General features: G+C 30.5%; 4 protein-coding genes across 4 annotated transcripts; 1 reads left to right on the top strand and 3 right to left on the bottom strand.

Moving 5' to 3' along the window:
• Positions 1-10132: 10132 nt before the first annotated feature.
• Positions 10133-14954, top strand: LOAG_00289 (hypothetical protein; the record flags this gene model as incomplete). The annotated part of the gene is made up of 13 exons (XM_003135829.1): positions 10133-10284; positions 10560-10655; positions 10730-10828; positions 11027-11150; positions 11466-11612; positions 12042-12187; positions 12741-12802; positions 12877-12998; positions 13492-13646; positions 13765-13901; positions 14177-14290; positions 14448-14542; positions 14799-14954. 13 exons carry the CDS (start codon positions 10133-10135, stop codon positions 14952-14954), a joined length of 1605 nt encoding a protein of 534 aa, XP_003135877.1.
• A 118-nt stretch (positions 14955-15072) lies between these two features.
• Positions 15073-16329, bottom strand: LOAG_00288 (hypothetical protein; the record flags this gene model as incomplete). The annotated part of the gene is made up of 3 exons (XM_003135828.1): positions 15073-15262; positions 15723-15876; positions 16284-16329. The coding sequence occupies 3 exons, from the start codon at positions 16327-16329 to the stop codon at positions 15073-15075; spliced, it is 390 nt and encodes a 129-aa protein (XP_003135876.1).
• Positions 16330-17232: 903 nt separating this feature from the next.
• On the bottom strand, positions 17233-18520 carry LOAG_00287 (hypothetical protein; the record flags this gene model as incomplete). Its single annotated transcript, XM_020445393.1, has 3 exons — positions 17233-17422; positions 17751-18340; positions 18515-18520. 3 exons carry the CDS (start codon positions 18518-18520, stop codon positions 17233-17235), a joined length of 786 nt encoding a protein of 261 aa, XP_020304142.1.
• Positions 18521-21954: 3434 nt separating this feature from the next.
• Positions 21955-22669, bottom strand: LOAG_00286 (hypothetical protein; the record flags this gene model as incomplete). The annotated part of the gene is made up of 3 exons (XM_003135826.1): positions 21955-22193; positions 22425-22526; positions 22657-22669. 3 exons carry the CDS (start codon positions 22667-22669, stop codon positions 21955-21957), a joined length of 354 nt encoding a protein of 117 aa, XP_003135874.1.
• Positions 22670-24302: the final 1633 nt, after the last annotated feature.

Genomic DNA, 24302 nt, shown 5'->3' with positions numbered 1-24302 from the left:
CATGAGTTATGACGTCAATCTTCATTTTTCTGTTTGAATATTTTCCCAATTTTATGATTTTCAAAATCCAAATGCATAAAATTTCGAACAAAAATATGCTGCTTTTTGTTTTTTCTTAATAAATTTCGGGGAAATAAATTTTATGATATGGTAATTTTTAATAGAGCTCTCAATAATTACCGTTTTGTTTTGATATTAGCTGGTTCATTTAATATCATTTTAATTCAAGCGCTAAAGTCATCGTGAATTTTGCGTTTCAAATGTCTAACGTCAAACTCAGTTTAGAGTAGAAAAGTTTGAAATTTTATTCAATTTAATTTCATATTAAATTGCTCTTGATCCATAACTCTTTCATTTATTTTTTGTCTGTTTGAATTCCAGAGAAATCTTTTGTCATCATGATTTTCGACAACTTGACTAGCGAACCTTAAAGTACTTTTAGCATTTTTTTTTACAATACTTCAGAATATAACGAAATGTAACCTTAATTATTGGCACTTAATAATGCTTCTATTCAGTTTAGCAGAAATGATAATTCAGAATCAAAGAAAATAGTATAATCAATGATGATATCCCATCGAGAAGTAAATAGCACAACGTCTAATTATCCATCAGATAAGCTTTTCTTCATCTTTTATTTTCTGCTCCCTAAAGTTTCTCATTTTTCGATCGAATTACGTGGTGTATTATGTAAGAAACGTTTGTCATCGTCATTGCAAAGTATGAAGATTGTCTTCAGTGATATTAATTTTTTTCAGAAAAAAAAATTAAACTGTAATTCTAAGTATATAGTTGAACGGTCCAAAAAGAAAAATTCTTCTTTTAATAGTTAATCCACAGTTTTTATGATAAGTTGTTTTACTTTGCCACCTATCCTTATCATCATTTTATTCTTTCTAATATCAGATTTTCTTTCTCTCAAAAAAACAATGCATCAAAATATGCAATTCTTGCCCGAAAAATTAGAGATTTCAGTGCGAATTCTCCGATATCTAACTAATAAGGCGAAGAGTTATTTCTCACTTTTTAAAATAATTTTTTTTTCTTTTGGAACTCCCTACAAACTACTTCCAACTCAATCTCTATTCAGTTTCTGGCAGACATTTTAACTCTTCAATCTTCTATTTTTATGCAAATTAAAATTATTTATAGAAAAAGTGAGATCATGAATGTATTCATTTCGACCATTTCTCTCTATTATTCCTCTTCCTAATTGAATAGCATTGTATTGGCTTACATAATCAACGGTTGATAGTAAGATATAATAAAAGAAAGATATGAGGTAAGATATCATTCGAAAAATGACAATTTTTCCATAAAAATGAACATTTTTCAAATAATACAAAAGGAGAGACTATCAGATAGAGAATATGATAATGTATTTCTTCTGAGAGCAAATCACTCTAATGATATACTCAATTTTAATTTAGACAAATCTTTGTATCAATACCATTCGAAAAATGAAAAACAAATTTTACCAAATCCTTTCCATCTTTTAAAGTTTTGAAAGTTGGCTTTCAGTTCAAATGGCACACCATAAATGAGTTCAATAATGTCCAATAATGAAAAGAAAAATGCATGACTGATGAAAATAAGTGACGAAAATAGTTAATACTTACCAGTTACCAGTTGGTTTCTGGCCTTAGGCTACAATTATGAATGTTAGTAGCGAATTCTTGAAGCAAATACATTAAAATATATATCACTTTTACCAGCTAAGGCCACTGTCGAAGACATTAAGCGAACTGGAGTACAATTCGATGAATTTCATTCCGTGAAATATTGAATTTAAAAGTGTTTTCTGCATTAAAGCCATTTCGTAGTAAAACGATAACTGATCAGCTTCTTTGGATGACATTATAGTTAAATTCAGCTTTTTGATAACAGCAAACTTTTTACACTCATGATGAAAGTGCAATTGAAATAAATTTGTTTGAATTAAATGAACGTCTACAAATGTTTTCTAATATCTTACCTTTTGGCCGACAAAGTGAAAACTCCAACTTTTATTAACAATGTCACAGTGAGCATGAAATATGTGATTATACTTAAATTGAGCTACAGTTGACAAGTGGTAGGTATAACAATAACAAAAGTGGGCGGAGAAGGACACTGTATTAGAATGACGAGAAACCACTTAATCTATTTGTATTGAATCATTTTCAGGAAGAAAAATCGCCTTTATATATTGTACGCGCAATTGTTCCATCAGTACAGGATCATTAACTTCCTTGGTCTTCTAAATGGATTTAAGCTATCTTTTCTTTCCTTCTTACTTTCTGTAAATATGCAAATAATGATTATAACAGATGTTGTGACGGAAGGATAACAGAGAGTAGCAGCGGAAAGCATATATTTGTGACAGTGAAGTGACGGGAACCTTTTGATCAGAAGAACTCTGGGAAATTTCTTGTTCTTTTTTGAATGGTATATTTCATATCGATTGACTCTTTTTGAGGATAATACCTTATCAGCAATGGAATATTTCATGATAATTGCTATTTGATAGCATAATTCTCAACGCTTTTCATTGTTTACTTTAAACACGGCTTATCAATTCAATGGTTTTAAGGGTCGAATAATCTAAAATATATCTTTGCTTCGACATTACAGCAATTTTCTTGTCACCAAAAAGGACAAGAAAACTTTTTTCTAACAAAGTTCATTAAGCACACACAGAAATAGACACAGATACACAAAAATACACAAGTTTATGATTAAAAGTCAGAAATGAACTGATTTCCTTTTCCATTTGATCTAAAATGAAAGAACCGATTTCTGTCTTCTTTTTCCATTTAATTATTCCTTCTGAGAAAGTTATGCCAAAGAAAACAAAATGATAAGGTAAATGATGATGAAGCGTTGGCGGAGGCGGTAGACAAAATGGTATAAAATTAGGTTAATTTGCTTATGTCACATAAACAAGCCTCATTCTACCACAACTTTCCGTTTAGATTAGATGAGAAATGCTATATTCCAAAAATCTATTCTTTCTGGTACAATGGACGATTTCTTTAACCATTTTTAATTCTATTTCGACAGAATCAAAAATGTCATCTTTTGTCATTTGACTCATCTGCTTTTTCGTAATTTAAAATTTGTTCTTTCAATGTTTTATTGTGTTATCACCCATTTTATGAGATGAAATATATTACTATTTTTGTCAGAAAATACCGATGGCATACAAAGCTTAGTTTCTGAATACCACTGAATTCTGGGAATCTTGTATTAGTTACGAAATTCATCATTTTACCGAACTGACCTTCCCGAATTCAAAGATTTAGCTCAGGCAAAAAGCTGAATTTCTGACAATAATATTTAGTAAAAGATTGGAATTTTAATACTGGGTTATATATATGGCTTACAAAATTATTAATAAAAATTATGAAAGATATCACCGAAGATATCACTGTATCGATTAAAAAAAACTGACAACGATTAAAACAAACTTCAATGCCATGAAGATCTCGCATGAATTATGCCCTAAGTCCTGGATTTAAAGATTTGAGCGCAACCACTTCTTAGCTTCTTTGTAGCTAATGGAACAGTTAATCTTGTCTACTCTAAAAGTTGTTAAATCATACTACCTGTACATTGCTCGAATTCAATTATTAAACTATTTGCATGTTGTGAGGATCAAAACCTCTTGTTTATGAATTTATGATAGAAAAAGGAGAGAATAATAATTGAAAATTTTAAATTAATCTTTTCCAATCAAAATTTGAACAAAAATTTCGACAGACTTGCTCATTAATGAACTGATAGCTACGCTCTTTATTTGTACTTTTTGCTTTCTCATTATTTAAGATGGAACTCAATGGTGATGACTACTTGCTAAACATTGTTTAAGGAAGTTTTTTTTTGGTGCAGAAATTTCATCTCCAAAGCTAATATCGAAAGTGTCGTCAGCGAGGGATCAATACTAAAGCTATTGTATTTATCAGGAAAATATCGTTGCTAATTATTGATTGATTGAAGCGCATATTTACTTACAATTTATTGAAATTTCAAAATAATAAACTGCATCAGAAGAATAACTTGTTACAAATTAATGTAACGTTAATAAAAAAAAAATGCCAAAGTTGGAGAGTTGGAAAAAAGCGAAAGTCTAATAATTAACCTGTTTTAATAAACAATTTTATAGGAGATATGGATGAGTTTTTTGATTTGAATTAATTTTGCAACTTTCGATTTTTGAGGAATTCTATACAGTCTAAAATAATACGACATGTCTTAAGTTGACAATTCTAACACTTTTCAAGATTTTTAAGTGCGCAGATTTGTTTTCAGTGCTCACAAATATTTATATTTATTCTTTGCTTGCTCACTTATCGCTTCTTTTTTTAAGCACAACAGACTGTTGTATTTAAAAAAACTATCATTCACTTTCTTCTGCTCTTCAAAATGAGGAAATGTGAGTAAGTTTGATAAGAAATTCAATTTTGACAAGATCAACACTTTTACTTATCAATTTCAAAGATAAGTATGGAACAGATAAATCTTCTGAATTAGTGAATAATAAATCATATAGAAATGGATTAAAATTAATGGAAAAAACGACTGAAAGTAGGCAAAAGGTCATATTATAAGTATAGCAGAGATGAATAAAAATTTTGAGTGATGTGAGGATGAAGCAATGATTTAAAAAAAAAATACTTTTCATGATTAATGGATGATAGCACGGATTGTAACTCTGAATTTCAGAGATAAAACATAAATTATCAAAACTGGTAATTGTATCATATCCGGATTTCAACAAACTCGACAAATTTCAGGAATAGTATTCGGGATCTTGCCTATCCAACTATTTTCTTTCAGTCTTAGACAAGGAACTAAAAGGCGATAAAAATGAAGGAAATTAGATGGGACGGAAAGAAGATGGTTAGCTGAACATCCTTGTGATAACAATGTTAGGATTTTTACTTTCTATTGCTTACGAGTATCTTCTGCAGAAAAAGAAAATGCATTAGTTTTTCGACTGTTCAAGAAGTTTCGGCCCTTTTGTTATTTAATCAAATTTAAAAAACAGTGCAGTTGATTGAATTTCCCATTATATAACAAAAAAATCTTCCCTGGGAGATCTTTTTTTAGAACTAAAATTTGTCAAATGAAGCAAAATCAGTTGCTCCAAAAACCATTTCCCTTGATTTATTCGAATTCTTCAATTATTTTTTACAAATCTGCCAAATGTTATTGCCAATAATTTATAAGACATTAGTATCTCTTCCTGATTACACCTGATACAGTTTCAATTAAATTTCTCATTCTTTCTAATAACATAAATGATTGGTACAAAGACTTCAGCAGCAGCAACAAAAGAAATGTCTTTAAATTGTTCATTATCTCTAAAATTTTACGATTGGAACGTTTCTTCTAGTAGTTAAATTATCACTAAAATTTAATGAAATTTTACTGAAAATTTTCTTCTTTTTCTCTAAAAAAATGTCATATTCTCCAAATAAATTTGTTGGAATATTTTTCTTTTTTTTGTTGAAAAATATATAATTGTTGAAATATCTTTTTTCCAGTGTCTTTTAAAGACTTTTTTAATTTTATCAAATTTCCTTAACACAATGGATGGGAGAACTATTGTGCTGAAGAAATCTGATAAAGATAGTTCTCCTCGTCAAAGACAGCTCTGAAGGACTCTTTGCAATTAATTATTAGTATTAAGATGTATTTCCTCCAAAGCAGATTTTAAGGGATAAGAAAGGGTAAACTTTAATCATGAGAAACCGTTGGTGAACAATATGTTTATCAAAAAAAAATCATGGCCCAGTTAGTGAAATCCTTAATAAACAAGGAATAACACAGACTTGACACATTTACTGTACATGATTGCAAGACAGTGATCAGGAATAAACAACTGATCGGGATTCAGGAAGGCCATTTCGACCTCAGATTAAAAGGGAATTTATTGTTCGGTGAAAGCAGAAAATAGACAAGCGCAAGTTTGTCGGTATTGAAAAAGAGAAATATAGTCGATAAAAATTCCAATTTATGATTGAAGGGAGAATTTCTTGAAATTAAACTTTCCAGTCTTACATTCTGCCTTATAATTATGATTGGCTTTAATAATCCTCAGAATTTTGCCTACTTTTTGAATTTTATATCAGGTGAATTCATGAAATTCTATTAAACCAATAAGGTTTTGTTTAGAGTAATACCTTTGATAACATTCTTTTGTCAGATTGTAAACGTTTTAAATTTTTTGAGACAATAATAAATTACAACTGTTGTTATTATAGCTGTATTTTATGAATTGTCGGAAAATTCTACAAATCTTTCCGGAAAACTTTACGAGCTAAATTCGTTTGAATCCTGAATTCTAGTCTTTTAAAAAACTTTTGTGAGTATCTCACGCAATTTACAGTTTCTAAAGCTTGAAATGAGGTAATGGAAGTGAGTTTTATCCAGCCCTTTTGGTATATCATCTTACTTGATGCTTGATTCTTGTTTGAACAGATGTATCAAAAACTATCAGCAGGCGGATTTCTCCCTTTTAACTTCTTATTTCTTTTAGATCGATTCTCTGCAAATCCTCATGGAGCAGTAATTTCTGAAAAATTAGTGACTTTGTCACTATGTTTCCTCGATTGGCTTGTCATTCATTGCCCTCGATATCATTGAGATGCCACGAACGCAACATGTCTTTAACTCATCCCGAAAATTCACAAAATCTTATATTCGACTGAACCTGGATTTCACGTAGAAATCATTCAGAAGATTTATTGAAAGTTATTGGTTGAATTCATAGTTGATAAATTATCAGCATTTAGTCAATGTAGAGATCAAACAAGTAAATCAGGTCCAGCAATTGTAATACTTTTGTAATCTGAAGTTTAAAGATTAGCAGTAATTTTAGGCATCAGATGGCTAAATTAAATAGAGTTCCGTATTCAACAGCTTGTCGCGATTGCTAATTCCCACCACGGGAAGCAGTTGAATCGGTTAATTTTAAGAAAATCAGTTACAATAAATAGTCTTCTTAATCAATCTAAAATGATTAATTATTTTCGAAAATGCTTCTATGGCTGATATCAATCGAACTCCATTTATCTTGTTTGTTACATACAATTATTAAATAGATAATAGTCTCCACAGTATCTTTTCTAAAAATATCCTAAATTCCGTTTCCTCATCGTTTTTCTCTTTTCTGTCAAAAGCAATATGCTGCTTTTCCTGAATTTATTAGAAGAAGGATTTAAATCTATAAAAGCCGTAGGGTATTACTCATCCCAAATCGGTTTACGACAAGGCAAGCTTTCCAGAAATTTCAAAGCTTACAAATTGCAGAACCTCTTGGGATTCAGTTAAGATTGAATTAAAAATAAATCAATTTCTATTAACAAGAAAAGAAAACTCCACTTCCTTGACTGCTATTGGCAAATACAATGGGAATGAAGGAATGCTTCCGGGAATGAATGCGAGAAAACCTTCCTTCCTCAGAAATGACAAACTAATTATTCAGGTTGTCTTGCTGGATTCATTTGTAGCTTGCAACGAAAAGAAAAAAACACCCGAAATTTCCTGGAAAGAACAATTTTATGCCTGTCAACACAATAATTAAGAAATTGCAAGAGCCTGAAATGCCATTTGTCTCTTTCATCGAACAATCTTCTTATCTTTTTCTTTTTAATTTTGTAAATTATCTAGCATAATATTCTTTAATATACTCATATCAGTTGTTCTAACCTATCAAATCAAGCGGAAGAATATGGTTGACACTATGCAGATGCAGGAAAATGCATTAAACAATCAAAATACATATTCATTTTTTTTCCAAAATGTTTTTATTCCTTGATCTTTTTCAAATAGGTTAACCAGAACTATCCATTTGTTCAACTTGATTCGCTTTCTATGGTCAGAAAGCAGATCAAGCTTTCTTAAAAAAGTTCATGATGTCATCTGTTGAATTAACTCACCCACAGTACTTCACCACTGGTAAGCTTTATCGTTTCTCAAAAAGATTTTAATTATCTAATTGTGCACTGTATTGATAATTTTAGAAACCAATTTCTGTTTTCCATTCTATCACTTTTCATTTTTATTATTTATCAAAAATTCTGAAAAAAGAAACGTCGCAAAGGAATTAAAATAGTAAAAAGCATGGCCGTTGAAGTGAAGTTCGAGAAGACCAATGTGACAAGTCAAGAATTTCAGAAGATCAACGCACGAAGGTCAAACAATTTGTTTCCATTATGATTTTCATTCGACTTTTTTTAAAAGTTGTCAACGCAGAAAATTTATAGTTTTCAGCATTTTGAAAAATTTATGTCGTTTTCTAAAATTGTTTCTATGCAATAATGTTAACAAGAACTAGCTGATAGTAGCATATCAGTTACACGAAGGATCACTTTTGAATTAGACACTGAATATTTCAAAACTTATTAGTGAATCAACATTGTCTAAATTACACTTGTAATTTAGAGTATAATCCTGCAGTATAATCACAATTTTGCTTGCCAGCTTGGTGACAACAATTAGATCCCTCAAATTTTTATCATTAATCACAAATGGGGCACATTGAATAAACAGCGTACTTTTACGCTTAATCTTTGCATATGGGAATGAATGGATCCCGTTAACACGGAAGCCTGCAATCCTTTCCAGAACAGAAGAACTTCCCGTGCTGCAAAATATTTTGGAACCATTTTTACAGGCAGAAAAAATAAGGAAGATGGCTTGTAAAATAAAAATGAAAACAAACTGGAAAACAGATGACAGAGCCGCATAATGAAGCGCAGATGACTGAAATGCGTAATGGGAAAAAAAAATCTCTCATTTCATCGCATTTTTCTTCACTTTTATGCTACGTGATGAAATGACGATGAATTTAGTATGGCATAGTTTTCAACTGCTGCACTTGTTTTTTACTATTTAAAAATTAATGTACAAGCAAGGCAAACATCATAAAGTCAGCTTATGTTCTGAAAATTCGAGATTTGCTAAGTGCTTCTGTCTTTCAAACTGTCACTCAGTCCTTTTCCCAGTTGATCAAATGGTACTGTTTATCTTATTTTGTTTTCTAGTACTTTCTTTTTTCGCTCTGAATTGGTCATTTTTCGAACTCATTTAAATAATTAATGATAATCTTAGCAGCCGATTAAATTATATATTTCAATTACAAATGTTATTTTTACATTGATATCTACGAATTGTTTAAGCCTATGGCGTATTTGACTACCACAGGCATAATAGAGAATTTTTCTTGTAAAGTTTTTTTTTTGTGGACACACTTTCAACCGGATGACTTAAGTTAGACTGTTTTGGGATTTGAGAACGAATCAAAACAGAAGAATTTCCGATTAACTCAAAATAAATTTATGGAATTTTGGATTTCTAAAATAATGTTATTCAAGATGACGGAAGGAAAGAGGAGCGTCCTGTCATTAGCAGATTTTTTTCCCCGAGATTGTTGATGTCATACATATAGTGAATCATTTTTAGTTTACCTTTCATCAGTTTCCCCTTTCTTTTAATTTAGTTTTTACTTATCAATTGTCTCTTTCGCGTAAAATCTCGATTTTCTTTATTTTTATCATATTTGCAATTCATTACAATTATCGACCAATCTCATTGGAATTACTTTTGTCGGAAATTCGTAATATAAGAAATCTGTCCCAAAGAAAAAACGGAAATGAAATTACCATTTATGATAAGAAGTTGAGCAGCTTAGTTTTATTAGCTTAATTAAGGCGCATTTTTCATCGAAATTGATTGTCATACATTGGATTGGTGCTTGTTCACAAATGTTACAGTTTAATGAACGTTGAAATGAAATCAGTTCTTCAGACGCAGTTCAATAGACTTATATTGGGGATCCCAACAGGAAATTAAAAAAAAACAAGAAAATATTTAACTCTGTCATCTGCTTTCCACTTATCAGGCTTCCTTAATTAACCTACCATTATAATTTCATTTTCTCTCATCGTTTCGCTATTTTCTCTCGTCAAAGATGACAACATCCTATCATCCATTTACTCTTTTATTCCTCATCACTGCTTGTTTACCCCTTTCAGATCTTACTTAAAGTAAGTAATACTAACTCCTCATCTTCCCCTCCTCGTCCTATACTCACTTCTTCAATTCATTCAAAATTCACTCTCCCACAGTCAGATCAGCAGTCGGAATGTCTTTATCTATGATAAACATTGGCACCGCTAGTTTCAAAATTTCTGAGATAAATTCCAGCCTTAAAATGATTTCGGGACCGGATCCAAATGACACCCAATGTATCTGTTCCGATTTGCAACACAGTGATTATTCACCGGCATATGAATGGTATGTATCTCTTTTTTCCTTCAATTCAACAAATTTGTTGAAATTAGCTTTTTTTTTAAAATATCTTTCAGTTCCGGTTGGCTACATTCCAATTTTAAATTCCATTTTTATTGTTTCCATGGATTAAGCCAATATCAATGACGAATTTGTTGATATCGAAGAAAAATAGTGAAAAATAAGCAGAGTTAAAGATTTTTAGCCCTATTGACTATTACTTCACTACTCTTAATCTCTTTTTTCTGTTTTTAGGCCTTTAACTATTTATTAAGTTCCAGGTTTAACTACATAGCAGTCATTATTTTATTACCATCAATTTCGGCTTTCGGCGTTGCATCAAATATTGTCAATATATTTGTTTATTCTCGGGAAAGGTTATTCATGAATTTGATAATGAAAATAAATCAGATCAGCTTTGACCTCATATCTGATCAGTTATTATTTACAGGATGCGTAGTTCATCCAACACATACTTGTTATTTCTTGCTTCCAGCGATTTCTTTGTTGTTATAACGGGTCTTTTCATTTTCTGGATCGATTCCGCTAGGTGAGTTTTCCTTTTCCAGACTTACTGATATGCAAGCAATGGAAACATATAGGAAGACAAATTTCCAACAAAACATTCTTCCGAACTTTGACTCGAATTTTTGTGACATCAAAATGACATTTCGGATTATTAGCGATTCTGCTCTAGAATTTAATTTGCAAATAGCAACAAATTTTGGTCCGATAATCCCGTCTTCAGGACTTATATTCCGGAATTATCACGTGCACCTTACACAACTGTTTATGCATTGCCTTTCGGATATATGGCACAAACATGCAGCGTATATTTCACTGTTGCAGCTGCTGTCGATTGTTATATCAACGTTAGCTATTTTGAGGAACAATAACAAGGAGAGGAAAGATTGACATGAGATAACCCTTATAATAACGTGAGACGTGGAAAATACATCTATATTCTTATAATAACGTAAGACGTGAAAAGCACGTCCATAACCCGTATAATAACGTGAGACGTGAAAAGTACATTCATAATCCGTATAACAACATGTGACTTGAAAAGCACATCCATAATTCTTATAATAACTTTAGAGTCCTCCCGACTAACAAATACTATTACAAAATGTTCCTCTTAATTATATCTCTCAAATTCACATTATACATTACAGTCATATTTTGAGGTATGTTGGAAAACAGTAAGTACAAGCTATTGTACAATTCGACGTGCGTGTGAAATAAACACGTGTATAACTGTATGCTCCATCATCTATAACTCATTGCGTTTTCCACAATTCAACTTGAGGAAATGTTTACATAGTAGTTCAAAGGTCATTTTCTAACCATTTTTATCTCTCAAACTAAATCCAATTATCAGTACTTCACTCAATATGAAAATGTGGGAGTTGTTAGGGAACTCGTTAGTAAAAAAAGAAAAAGTAGCCACGGCTGATCAATATCACCAATAATCTCCAACTGGATAAGGCAAACTAAACCTTTTTAGGCTCTGCATAGACTCTGATAGGAATGCAACCTCTACCATCAAACTAAACGATAGGACACTTGGATGTTATTCTACCAAATTTTGAAGTTTCTGTAGTGAAATTTGAAAATAGTGAATTTTTGATTTAAAAACTATTTTCCTTAAAAATTTTAAAATAATCTATTTTATTCGATGGTCTCACTTACATTTTTATGAAATACAATCTCTTCTCCTTTAAATTCAACAGTTTGATGAACAGATAATTACTATATTTCAGGAAATAATAGTCGAAATTTGTCCCACTCCTTTATTTTTTGCAATCAATACGATATATAACGTATATATGTATATGGTGCTAATGACGTTACTTCCTTTTCTATTTCTATCCATTTTAAATGCGATCATTGTTGTACAACAATCTTCGTAAGTTTTCTCAGTAGTTCTAGGATAACTTTGTTAAGTAGAGGAGATGGTTGTATGATCTATCCTTAAATAGTAAACGATTTTTGAAATCTTTTAATTTTGCTAATACCTGTAATTTTCTATATGGGTCGAAATTATATTTAATTGAGAAAAGATTTGCTAAGTGACTTTTGAACTGTTATTTTTTGTTTATATTATCAAAATTCATCCATTTTCGTAAATTAAATCATAACAAGAAAATTTGATCAGTCTTTTAGATAGTGCATTTTGCTGATATTTACTTTACTAATTACCGTAAATCTTTTCACTTCTTTTATCTAAAGTTGCTTTCTGGCATATAATGTTGATGATATCTTCTGCATTTCTGAGGATACACATTTCCCTCTTACATACTTCCACTTAAATGTTAATCTTTTTTCTTCTTGAACTGTTACCGTATTTTAACCTTATGTTTAACTATTTTAATTCCCTTAGCTATTCTCTTCCTCTTTAGTATGACATCATTTGTCCATTCACTTTCATGAACAAAAATTTTAAGAATTAAAATTTGCAGTATATCGCGATCAAATTCGATGGGTTTTGTCAAAGACAATGCTTCTCGAATTGCTATGACGGGTGAATTTATATGCTTTGATTTGGATTTTTGTAACTATTCCAAATACCCCCATTTGTTTACACCTTAACTTCAGCTTCATTGGGTCGTATAACTGATACAATGCTTCAACCCACCGATCGAAATGGAGTGGATGGATCTGATGATAGTATAACAATGATCATGGTGGTCATTTTATTCTTATGCTGCAATATTTTGGTATGATTTCATCGATTTTTATTGCTCCGAGCGTTTGTTTGAAATTTTACAATTTAGCTGTTTGTTCTGAATCTATTATTATCTTGAAAGAATGATGCATAAAAAGGCTACCATTTTGATTCATAACATCGCTTAGCTACCTAATTTATAAAAACTTAAATTTGGTTAAATCACTAAATAGTCTACTTCTGCATACTATCATTAATTCTTTGAACTGGAAATCCTCAGGAAAGATGTAATTGTTGCAATAGAAATATCCCGGAAATTCTGAATATTAGTGTATGAATAATGACAATGAATATTACCAGCCTTTTCATTTTAACATATCAGTTTATCAGTTGTTTCACATCTACTTATAATCAATGAGAAAAGTAAATGGATTAATGAAAGTTGTTATGCTTATCGTAAATGTGTGGTATGATCGTTATTGTGTAGGCTTTCCTGAAGAAACTAATGATGACAACAGCGCTATGACAACTTCTTTTACTTCCAGGCACTTATAGTGAATGTGATTGAAACATTTTTTGAGCCAAGCACTTTGTTGCTCAATTTCCTCACCGATACAAGCAATTTCCTAGTGATTTTAAATTCGTCCGTAAACTGTCTCATTTACTACACTTTCAATAAAGAGTACAAGGAAGTTTTCTTGTAAGTGTTACTGGTTATATATTTCATTTCCATTCATTTCTGAACCATCATTTATAAAACTTTTCGCATCTTTGGACTTATAAAGGTCCCGATTAATTGTGAAACAAAACACATTCAGGATAAAAATGCAAACAGTCAAACGACAACTGATTAATAAATGCTTGAAGTCGTCTGATGCTAATCAAACACAGGGTACATCATCCAATTGCACTCCTGTCCTCACAGAAATTTTAGAAAAAAATTCACTGAGACAAGGTAAGCATTTTTGAATTTAATTCAAAAATCAATATAGCAGGACACATCTATGTTTGCTCTAATTTGCTCCAATCAAATATATCCTGATGCATTATCGATCTCCCTCAAATGGCCGAATTCTGGATTTCCAGTGATATTTCCTATATTACTAGATTGTTCTTTGACTTTCAGAAGAAGTGTTCTTCAAAGATTATGCTTCTTGAAAGCTATCGGATTTCTTGAGTTTTATTTTCTCCCATGAATGGAGGAGGAAATATATACTTTTATTTCTTCAGAAGTGAAGAAGTGCGTTTCACCAGTCTGGAAACCAATGTATCGTCAAATCAGAAATTATAATTCTTTTCCTATAACAAATATCGGTAATGTCGATAACTCAAGTATTCCAGCTGGTAGAATACATTGAATTTTTTCGAAATTTTATTTCTTTTTGCTTCTTTCAAAAATTGTTCAATTGCAGATGAAAATGAGAAATTCAGTGATTGAGAATTCAAAAGAGCATCCTTAAGAATTTCGAAAATATACTTTGATTTACCATTCTACCTATAGGCATAAATAATACAAGCTGTTTGAAAATTTTGTTGGATGGTGATGAAGGAAATGTTAAATCTGATAACGGTTGGGCAAATACTGATAGCATTAAAGTGAGTTATTAATTTAATTTTACAAACTCTTGAAATTAGTTTTCTTGTAGATGTAAGCTGTTTTTCATCGTTGCAACGATAGAAAAATTTTAATTTTTGTAGATTCTAAAATTAAAAATTTTTCAAACCTTTCAGATTTGAAAAAAAAAAGGAAAAAATCCTTCCGGTATTGTAAAAATAAATAAATGATTAAGTAACTATATTTGCTTATTCGCTATTGTAAAAAAGTAATTAAATTGAAGGATCTATTTTGTAGGGCGATATAGTGTCAAGGGTAAATACTGCGACAAAACGTTGGATAGCTGAGATACAAATTGAGCATAGGAAGGAATCCGACACTTCACATTCGCGTATTTATGTTTTGCCTTTGCAAAAATATATAGCCAAAAATGTTAGTATTACAACTCTGTAAACAATTGTGAAACTGATGTTGACACTCAGTTTTTATTAAAACATCACTTCCTGTTTCTTTGTTGTATCAATTTGAAACGAAAATTAAATTGAAGTCTTGAAAGCAAAGTTACTTTTAATTATTGGCATTGATTTTGGAACAAAAATATAGTAGTTGCTCCTATGGAGAAATAGATATGATTTGAAGGATCGTATCGTACGTAAAATCCCAAACTTCCGTCACTTACGACACAGTGCCATGGTGAGCCATACCTCTCCTCGAAATTAGACATTATGTACTGAGCCACTGCCATATTTTGATTTGAATGTCTAAAAGAATTATTGATTTCATAATTACATTTCGTAATACAATTGTCTTTATTATTCCAAAAATTGATAAAACTCACGAATAACGAATTTGCCAAAAAGCTAATGTAGACAAATGAGATTACAAGTTCAAATTATTATAAACAGTAATCGATCTAAGATTTGATAGGTAAGCAAAGAAAATCTAATTGCAACAACTAACACTTTCATACAGTTTGTAAATTTTTGAAATATGTTTACTTTGTGGGCATTATATGTAAGTATATTTTATTACAAATAGACAGATAATGCAACTATTTTCGATAGGTTCCATAGTATAAATAAGCATTGTTGAGATCATAAAACTTTCAAACTTTGCAACTTCAAAATTATTGAAGCGAAACAAACTTTCATCATTTATCTGTTTATTCAGCCATTTTATCCTCCTTACTTCAAATTTATATATGAAATAGTAGGAACTTACTGAGCAATGGCTTCATTGGCGCATTGGACTGCGAATTGTTGTTTTTCGGCGTCCATACCTGATGCAATAACTTGAGCATTTCCCATTTCGGCACCAATATTTGGATTTGGATCATCGATTGATTGAGGGTCCGACATTATATTTTGGACAGGGCCTTAAACAAGTTCTGAAAAAAATCACTTTCTTTGGGAATTAAAAAATTTTCAAGATGATCGTACAAGACAGCGGCGGCGAAATTGAAAATAAAATTTTTACAAGATTTCGAATTCGTAAAGAAAATGTGCTTGTTTAAAATCAAACTGTTAAAAAATGTAGCAGTCTAAAACTGAATATTGGAACATATTAGAACTAATTTGTAGTACAAAATCAAAAATTGAGTTGAAACGGAATTTTTGAAAATTTCGAAATAAAACTGAGAGGATTTCGAAAATTGAGGATGTTTTGAGAACCGTGGGAAAATGTGAAATCTAAGAGCGCTTTAAGAGAATGAATCATTCAATGCTAATTTTGTACACTTCAAAATATTTCAATACCTATAAGTTTTTGCTTACTCAAAAACACCTGCCAAATTCACTTGGATTGTTCCAACAGGAAAAGAATGAGTCATATCAGAAGGAAAATTTGTTCGGAAATAGTTTTAATTTGTTGAAAACTTCATACATCTCCAAGCCTACTCAACAGCTGTCAGAATTTGTAAACAATTTTGAAAAAACTCCAAAATTCTTTTATCCTGAAATGAATTTACGAGAATGAAAACAGAAGATGAGAGAGAGCACAAAGCGTTTATGTCCAATTTCTGAAGCGCAAAACGACAGTAATTGCGAACACGTTGATTATTCAGCAGCAGCAGTAGTAGCAATTGTAAAATATAGCTAAATGACATTAGCAATTATTGACAGCAATGATTAAAATGCTGATAATGAGAGTTGCAAATGTCGTAATGTTAGTTCGTAGTGATAATGACAACTAGCAAGAATTAGATTTGAATTATAAATAGAGGATAAATTTCACATGGACTAGTCAGAGACAACGATAAGGTGTTTAGTTCTTTCAATGAAGCGAAATCACAGAACAATTTTTTGTTTTTGAATAGTTTTAAGGAAATTTTTAATTTTTCGACGTGTTCAAAATTAAGAAAATAGAGAGAATCTATGGGGACCATCTAAAACTTTATTTCACACTAAAGTTTCAGTCAAATATTTCGGAAATTAAAAGTGATGTTTTAAAAGGGAAATAAAAGAATTGCAAGGAAGTGCAATAGACTAGGATAAGAAAACATTGTGTAGTATCGATAACATGAAAGTTTAAACTGGACCTGATAAGTTCTTTTTTTAGATAGATTGCAAAACTGCAAATGGCATTCTGAAAATGAATTTTCCAACTTAGGAAATTTAGAGATTTTTTGAGGACATTCTTTATCATCCTCGTCGGGCATTCTTTATCACTTATCAGTTTGCAACATTGGTTACCTCATTTTCTGATATTTTTATACAAATTATGCAAATTTTGTTTACGAATTAGAGCTTTTATAGAGAAAAATGGTATGTTTGGATAATGCGAAGTAAATATGACACTCTCTATCGTAACGCAGGTAGAATCCCAATTGTCCATTACTGACAACGCAGCACCACGGTGGTCCATATCGCTGCTCGAAATTCATCATGATATGACGCGCAATAGCCATCACGTGATTTGGGAATCTGGAAAGTTGAGGGTGGTGATACCCTGAGTGGATCATCATCTGATTAATAGACGAACCTATCTAGATGTTAAATGAAATTTTTTCATTAAGTTGGACAAATTCACTACAATTCATGATATATTGGACATCCACAACTGCGTCTTCTGCAACGCAGCGCAACAAATGATGTCATTTATGTCGTATGTTTTCTAATTCAACGGAAGAGTTTTAAGAGAGGCGAATGATGAGATTATTTAGTACAAATACTTTCAGGTGAAAATACGTTGTTGGACAAATGTGATTTTAGTAAGATGATTGATCCAAGTTTGTTGTCAATTGAAACTTACTGTGCAAGAGCTTGACTAGCGAGCAGTGATGCAAATTGCTGCATTTCTGTGTTCATACCGGTAGCAATGATCTGACATGCTTCAGATCCTACTGGGGGCTGTGATTGATAAGGTTCTGGTAATTCTGAATGCGGTTGCGGTTGATAGGGATGAACTGGATATGGCTGATTTATATTTGCTTTTAGAAAATTCGATTGCGGATGTGGAAGTACGGGAGGTGTCTTAGATTTTTCGGGTTGTCGTGGCTCTTCCGGCTCTATAGGCTCTGATTGCTGAACTGCTGGTGGTGGTGGTGGTACATCATGTTCATACAGTTCTGCTTGCTCTCCATAGCCGTTATCAAAGTCTCCTCTAACTCCTCCTGATTCATCAGCTGGAAGAGCCGGAAAATTATTGCTATCCTGGGTTTGATCATCCGGTAACAAATCTCCCTCTGCATCACTTTTTACTTGGTCCGTATTCTCTGTAGATTTTTCAACGGTACCAATAGCGTCATCCGCTTTTGTTTCAGATTCTTTAGCTTTTTCGCCACCACCGTCGTCAGCAATATCATAATCATACGGCAACAAAGTTATCTCCTCTCCAATCTCCTTGAATTATCCTTAGCATGATTTTTAAAATTTTCAAATAACTCCCTTTCAGTTAAAAGATCCACGACAGATTCAAATAACTTATTACATTAATCATCTATTCAATCTTTTTTCGAGAATTATGCACAAAATCTTTATAAAATTTCATATCTGTGATAAAAAATTCCAACTTACTGTCATTAGAAGTTAAGGAAAGCAATGAAATCCGTCGAATAAATGATAGGATAATGTTTTGAAGCTTCGTGAGAGATAAAATATTATAAAACATGAAAATATGTGATTCTCTTCAGTTGCCATTTTTTTCTTTTTTTTTTGCTCCTTTGCAGAAAGGGAAAACAAAAAGTAAATTGAAGAATCAGTGTAACATAACAGGTGTGCCCTTATTTATTATGGTCCATAACCATATGCTCAAAAATTCATTTCTTCTATCTCTTTTCTTGTGCTCCGTACAAGCTAATTTTTGTCAACTTGTCGATTCAGCAATAGAATTTTATTTGTGTACATCGATTCAGGATGGATTGATCCATTCGAGAATTCTCGAAGCAAAATCAAATAGCAACGAATTTTTTAAATCAAAAACACATGGATTCAACGGAGCGAATGATAGTGATCAAAACACACCAAAATAGAAGCAATCAATGATAAATTAATTTAAGGATTGTTATATCATGAAATATAGGAACTTCGTTATGCACTGATTAGACTTTATGGTAATCCCGAGGAATACAGTAATTCCGTTTGATAACCAATAATTCATGAAACTATCGAGAAAGATAATGGTTGTACAAAATGCATAGTGGGAGTGATTTTCTGTTATGATATAGCAATGAATTATTTACAACTACGAATTATAATTTCATCAATATGTTAGGCAACATACAATTCGAATTTATTTATCGATTTTTCTAATTGGATAAATGAATTTCAGGTTTTTGCTTGTATACATGTACTTTTACTTACCTGCACAATTTTATGAACATATATGTTTACTCTTACTCCTATAGAATTTTAAATTATTTATTTGGTACTATGAAGATAATATATATTTTTATAACTAATAAGTATCTTTTTCCCACTTAATGGGTATGTTTCTTTTAAGGAAGTAACTATTCCAAAATGAAAACAATATCCAGTAATAGTGAGTTATAATTAATTTGATTTCATCACTAGTATCACTTTCAATGAAGAACAAAGTTCATCGCATTCAAGTATTACTTTCAGTTTCAACTCTTAACCTTTTTCATTACTATTCAAATTTGGCGGTCATCGATTCGAAGATTCTTCGACTGAAAAACTTGGACATTTTTTATTTTCCAATAGAATAATCATTGAATCACAAAATAAGGTAAAACAAAATGAAGAAAAGAAATATTGGATGGATTGAAATAAATTGGAAAAAAACCAAACAACGACATTTGTTGGGAATGTTGAAATGTAAAAGAACAATTTGTTATTTTTTTCAAAAATAATGCACAAAACATTTATCATTATATCTTCTAGCAAAATGGCGGAATATTTCCCAAATGCACTTGTTTTGAACTTTTTTTCGGAAGTGATTCATTTTTATCGATTAGTTTATGTTATTTGGGACAAGAATTCCTTCATCTTTCGAACTCACATTCCAGATGATGGAGGAAAGGTAATCAATTACAACAGAGTTCAATTCATATTTTCTATTTATGGTTGATTAAATCGGTATAATATTTATTCAAATCTTCATCAGAGGCTTCAAAAATCAAATAAATTATGAAAAAAATTAAAAATTTTTTGACTGTGTTTTTTCCTGAGAAAATTAACGAAACTTAGTTGCAATATATTTAATTAAACGGAATATGGTTAACCATATACAAACCAGATGAAACTTTAATTAAGCCTTCCCCAATTTCGTCAGTATTTATCATCAGTGTCAAGTTTATTTAATTAAGCAATTTTCACAAGTGAGTATTTACTTGGGTTTCGTCATAATGATGACTGAGCTGAAGTTAAATTCATTATTTTGTTGAGCATTCTAGGTGAATTATTCTTCCTGCCACCTTCTCTTTAATTAATTTACAAATCGGAATGAAAAGATGATTGCTTGGTACAAAAGTGGCATGCAGAAATTTTATAATTCCGTTTTTTTTTTTTTTTTTGCATGATTCAATCAACACTTCCATTTTACATCTTATTGTACCTCTGGCTAGCTTGATAATTGTTCTCGTCTTCAAGCACAGTGAACAGGACAAATGAGACATTATGCATTCCCATATATAGACAGTTCTAATTAATGAAAAAGAAATGGTCTGAATATTTTGGGACGTTATTCGCCAAGTAATCATAATGTAATTTTGGGCAATTATGAGTAGTTTTTCAGGATGGAAATACCATTCAATTATTATGAATTGACTTGTACTATTGATTCTGTTAAAACCAGAAGTAATTAACTTTTGGAAGCTGCACGACCAAATATGAAAGTAATGTAAAGTAAGGATGACGGATTGATAAGGTGATAAAACCAAAGTTCCTGACTTCTTGTACTTTCACAGTCTTTCAGTACAGTTTAACTAGCTAATTGGTACTTTTTAAGTTTTCTATCATATTCTCATTTTCATTATCCGTTATCGTTGATGAAATTTTCACTCTTTCCTAAATTATTTGAGAAAAAATTCTCATATTTATCATTAAAAAAAGTTGAAGCGTATTATGATATGCGCTAGAAAGTCTAAATTTTGGATTGTTTTTTGAAATTACTAAGGTATAAGTATAACTTTATAAGGAAAAAAAAAGTGGACGGTAAGAAGCAACAAATTAATAGGAAGAAAAAGCTTTTGGTAATGTATGATTCCATCAGGAAAATGTTTTTTCCTTGATAATGAGAAATGGAATTCTTGGATAGTACGCAAAACTTTTTTTGCAATGATTAAATTGATTCCATTTGTTTATAACAGAGTGAAATTAGCAGATTTCAAAAGAAATATGTTTCCAACCAGACTTTTCCTTATTGTTTTCTTCTCATAAATTCTTCCGGTTATTTCTGAGTTTTTAAATTTAATAAAATGAAATTGGCTTGCTGCCTCTTCAAAATAATTTCAATCAAAAATGATGATGAAATAGATGATGGCAATTAAATATACGTACAAATTACTTGTCAAAAATCAGTCAAATATGACAGAATGCAAAAAAATAAATTGGCACCCGTCAGTTTTTGTTTTGTTTTTTAAAAGGAAATTGATTTATAAATATTACAAGAAATATAGCTGCAAAAATATATTTTTTGCCAAAGGAAATGTTGCTATTTTGAATTTTCTTTTGGCATAAAATAGCTTAAAGGTTCAAATTGCTAAAGAATTTCAAATGTACGACATTTTTAGATCATTTCTTTCAACAATTTTTTATGGTAATAAAAGAAAAAAAAATTCAACAATTCTAGAAAGTAATTGTTTAATACTAATTTTGCTTTACTCTAAAATACTAACACAAATGCTTTTCTATGCAATTCCATCTTTGAAGTAACAATTGAATGAGTAAAATTAATTTTGTTTGTAAACTTTATGGATGCCACAAAAAAGACGTATAAACCCATGGATTTCGAATACACGTTATTGAGTAAACAATATAAAAAGTAATTTTAAGATTTATGTGAATGAAATATATTCACAACTTTTTGATACCTTCCGTATTACTTTGAACTCTTTGTTGAATTCGAAAGTGATCTTATTCGGAGGAAATGAGTCAGCATCAATTTTTGAATTATCGATTAGCGAAATGAGTTCCATAACAATTTGATGGTACACTAGCGGACTTCTCGCTGTTTTCCCGTCTGGTATCACTTCCCAGTATCGTACATCCATTTTTAATGAGTCTGCTTTAGCTTCTAAAAGGAGAAATGGTAAAATACAATGGTCAAAAAAAATCTAAAAGCCTTATTTTGATCTCACCGCTCTACTTCTGTTATTTGGACAATACCTGAAATTTGTTGGCTTTAATTATTGTTCATTTAAGTCTATCATACTCTGCTAGTTTTGGTTAAGACTTTCACTGTATCAGCGAATGTTTGGATAGTTCTTTCTCTAAATCATTCTGAAGATTATATTAGAAAAGTTACTTTCATATGATGTAATCCTTGTTGTTTTTGTAGGTGAAGCTGGATCGGAAGCAATACCAATCAACCAAAGTAAATATTTCTCTTTCCGATCTTTCAATTGCGCTAAAATTACAAGCTATTTCCATATGAAAAATCTATTCTTATTCTAAAAAAAACTCAAAATTTTAGGATTATATGTTTGTTGAAAGGAAAAATTACATCGGATAATTATTAAGAAAGCAATAGTACTTACAAAGTTTTTTCATTGCATATTTATAGGAGTGTAAATTTCTCGTTGAATAAAGTAGAATACATCCGTCAAAATCCAAAGTAGACCAAAGATCGTGCTAAATTTTTAATTCGCAAAGTCTTCAGCCAATTAAATTCTTAGAAATTTTTTTTTCGTTGATCCATTACGGTCCTTTATTTTTATGGTAAATTTTTTGCCAACTTCTATAATTGCTACAATAAGTATCTTGAAAGCAAGATTTATCTTTCTAAAAGAAGGAGATATAAGGGTTTGAAATATCTCCCTTAATTTACGCAAGACAGTTAATGAGTTTTCTTATCTCTATTTAGATTTATCTTTCTAAAAGAACTGTAAAGCAATGGAGAAAATTTATCACAGTATATGATCATTTCTCCTTGCAACTTAATAATAGATGTTATCAGTTTCACGCTAATCACTATGTTCTTTACTTTAATTGATAAGAAAATATGGAAGAAAAATAAGACTTTTCACTCATTTTCGTTAGCAAATTTAAAATTTAAAACTGAATATTGATATTTACTTTCATCAAAAAGATATAAAATTGAATATCAAATAATATTTCGAAACTTATCTAACACTTTTTGCCTTCAATACTTACTAAAAAATGTCCGTTGTCTACAATTCGTAAGATAATGAATAATTTATGGTTGTTATATCATGCGGTCAGGAATAAAATTATAAAAGAGCTTTTTAAAATTACAAAAAAAAAGAAATGAAATTCTTTATTGATAGCATTAAACAAAATAAACGCGAAGTTTTCTATGCTATTTTAGCATCTATGTGTCATATCTGAAGAAAGATTAATATATTCTTTGTTCAGGTGCATTTACGAACGAGAATAAAAATTTTCTCGAATTAACTTTTGATTCATTAGTAATTCATTAGCTTGAAATGTGGGAATGACAAGACTACGCCTGGTTTAAGCTCAAATTCCGCTTGCTATCTTATTGCCATGGAACGATATTATCAACTATCGTGTGATCAGAGAACATGAAGTACCACATTTTGAATATCTTTTCCCATTTCAGTATGCTGTGGTTTACAGTTATTGTATGAGATATTAAATAAAATAGCCACCACTTAAAAAAATCATAATCAAAATATACAAATTTAGCGTTATTTGTCTACTAAAACATCACAAATCATGCCATTACTTTCGATAAAAGTTCTTAATAAGCTATAATTACTTCAAATATTGCTTTAAAAATTTTTCGAATTTTTACTTTTTCAAAGTTCACTTCAGCCAAAGTTACGTGTTTTACTAAACTGTCGATCCGGAATGATATCACGTTGGCTTGACGATCTGCAAATTGCCAACCATTTCAACTTTTCTTGCACTTCATACCTTCTATTTATTATAGCAATATGATTATATACTGCAGACGAGAAGCAGTATTTAGCGCAATTGCAGCATGGAGCTAATATTGTTTCACAGAATGAAATAGTAAATCGAAAAAAATCAAAAACTACATATTTTATTTACTAACTCAAATTCGTTAATAAATAACTTATGAGTTTATATATATATATATATATATATATATATATATATATATATATATATATATATATATATATATATATATATAATAATATATATATATATATATATATATATATATATATAC

Source organism: Loa loa, assembly GCF_000183805.2.
Source record: "Loa loa unplaced genomic scaffold supercont3.5, whole genome shotgun sequence".
Lineage (NCBI taxonomy): Eukaryota > Metazoa > Nematoda > Chromadorea > Rhabditida > Onchocercidae > Loa > Loa loa.
The sequence above is the reverse complement of the archived record's forward strand: the minus strand, read 5'-3'. Positions and strand labels throughout refer to the sequence as shown.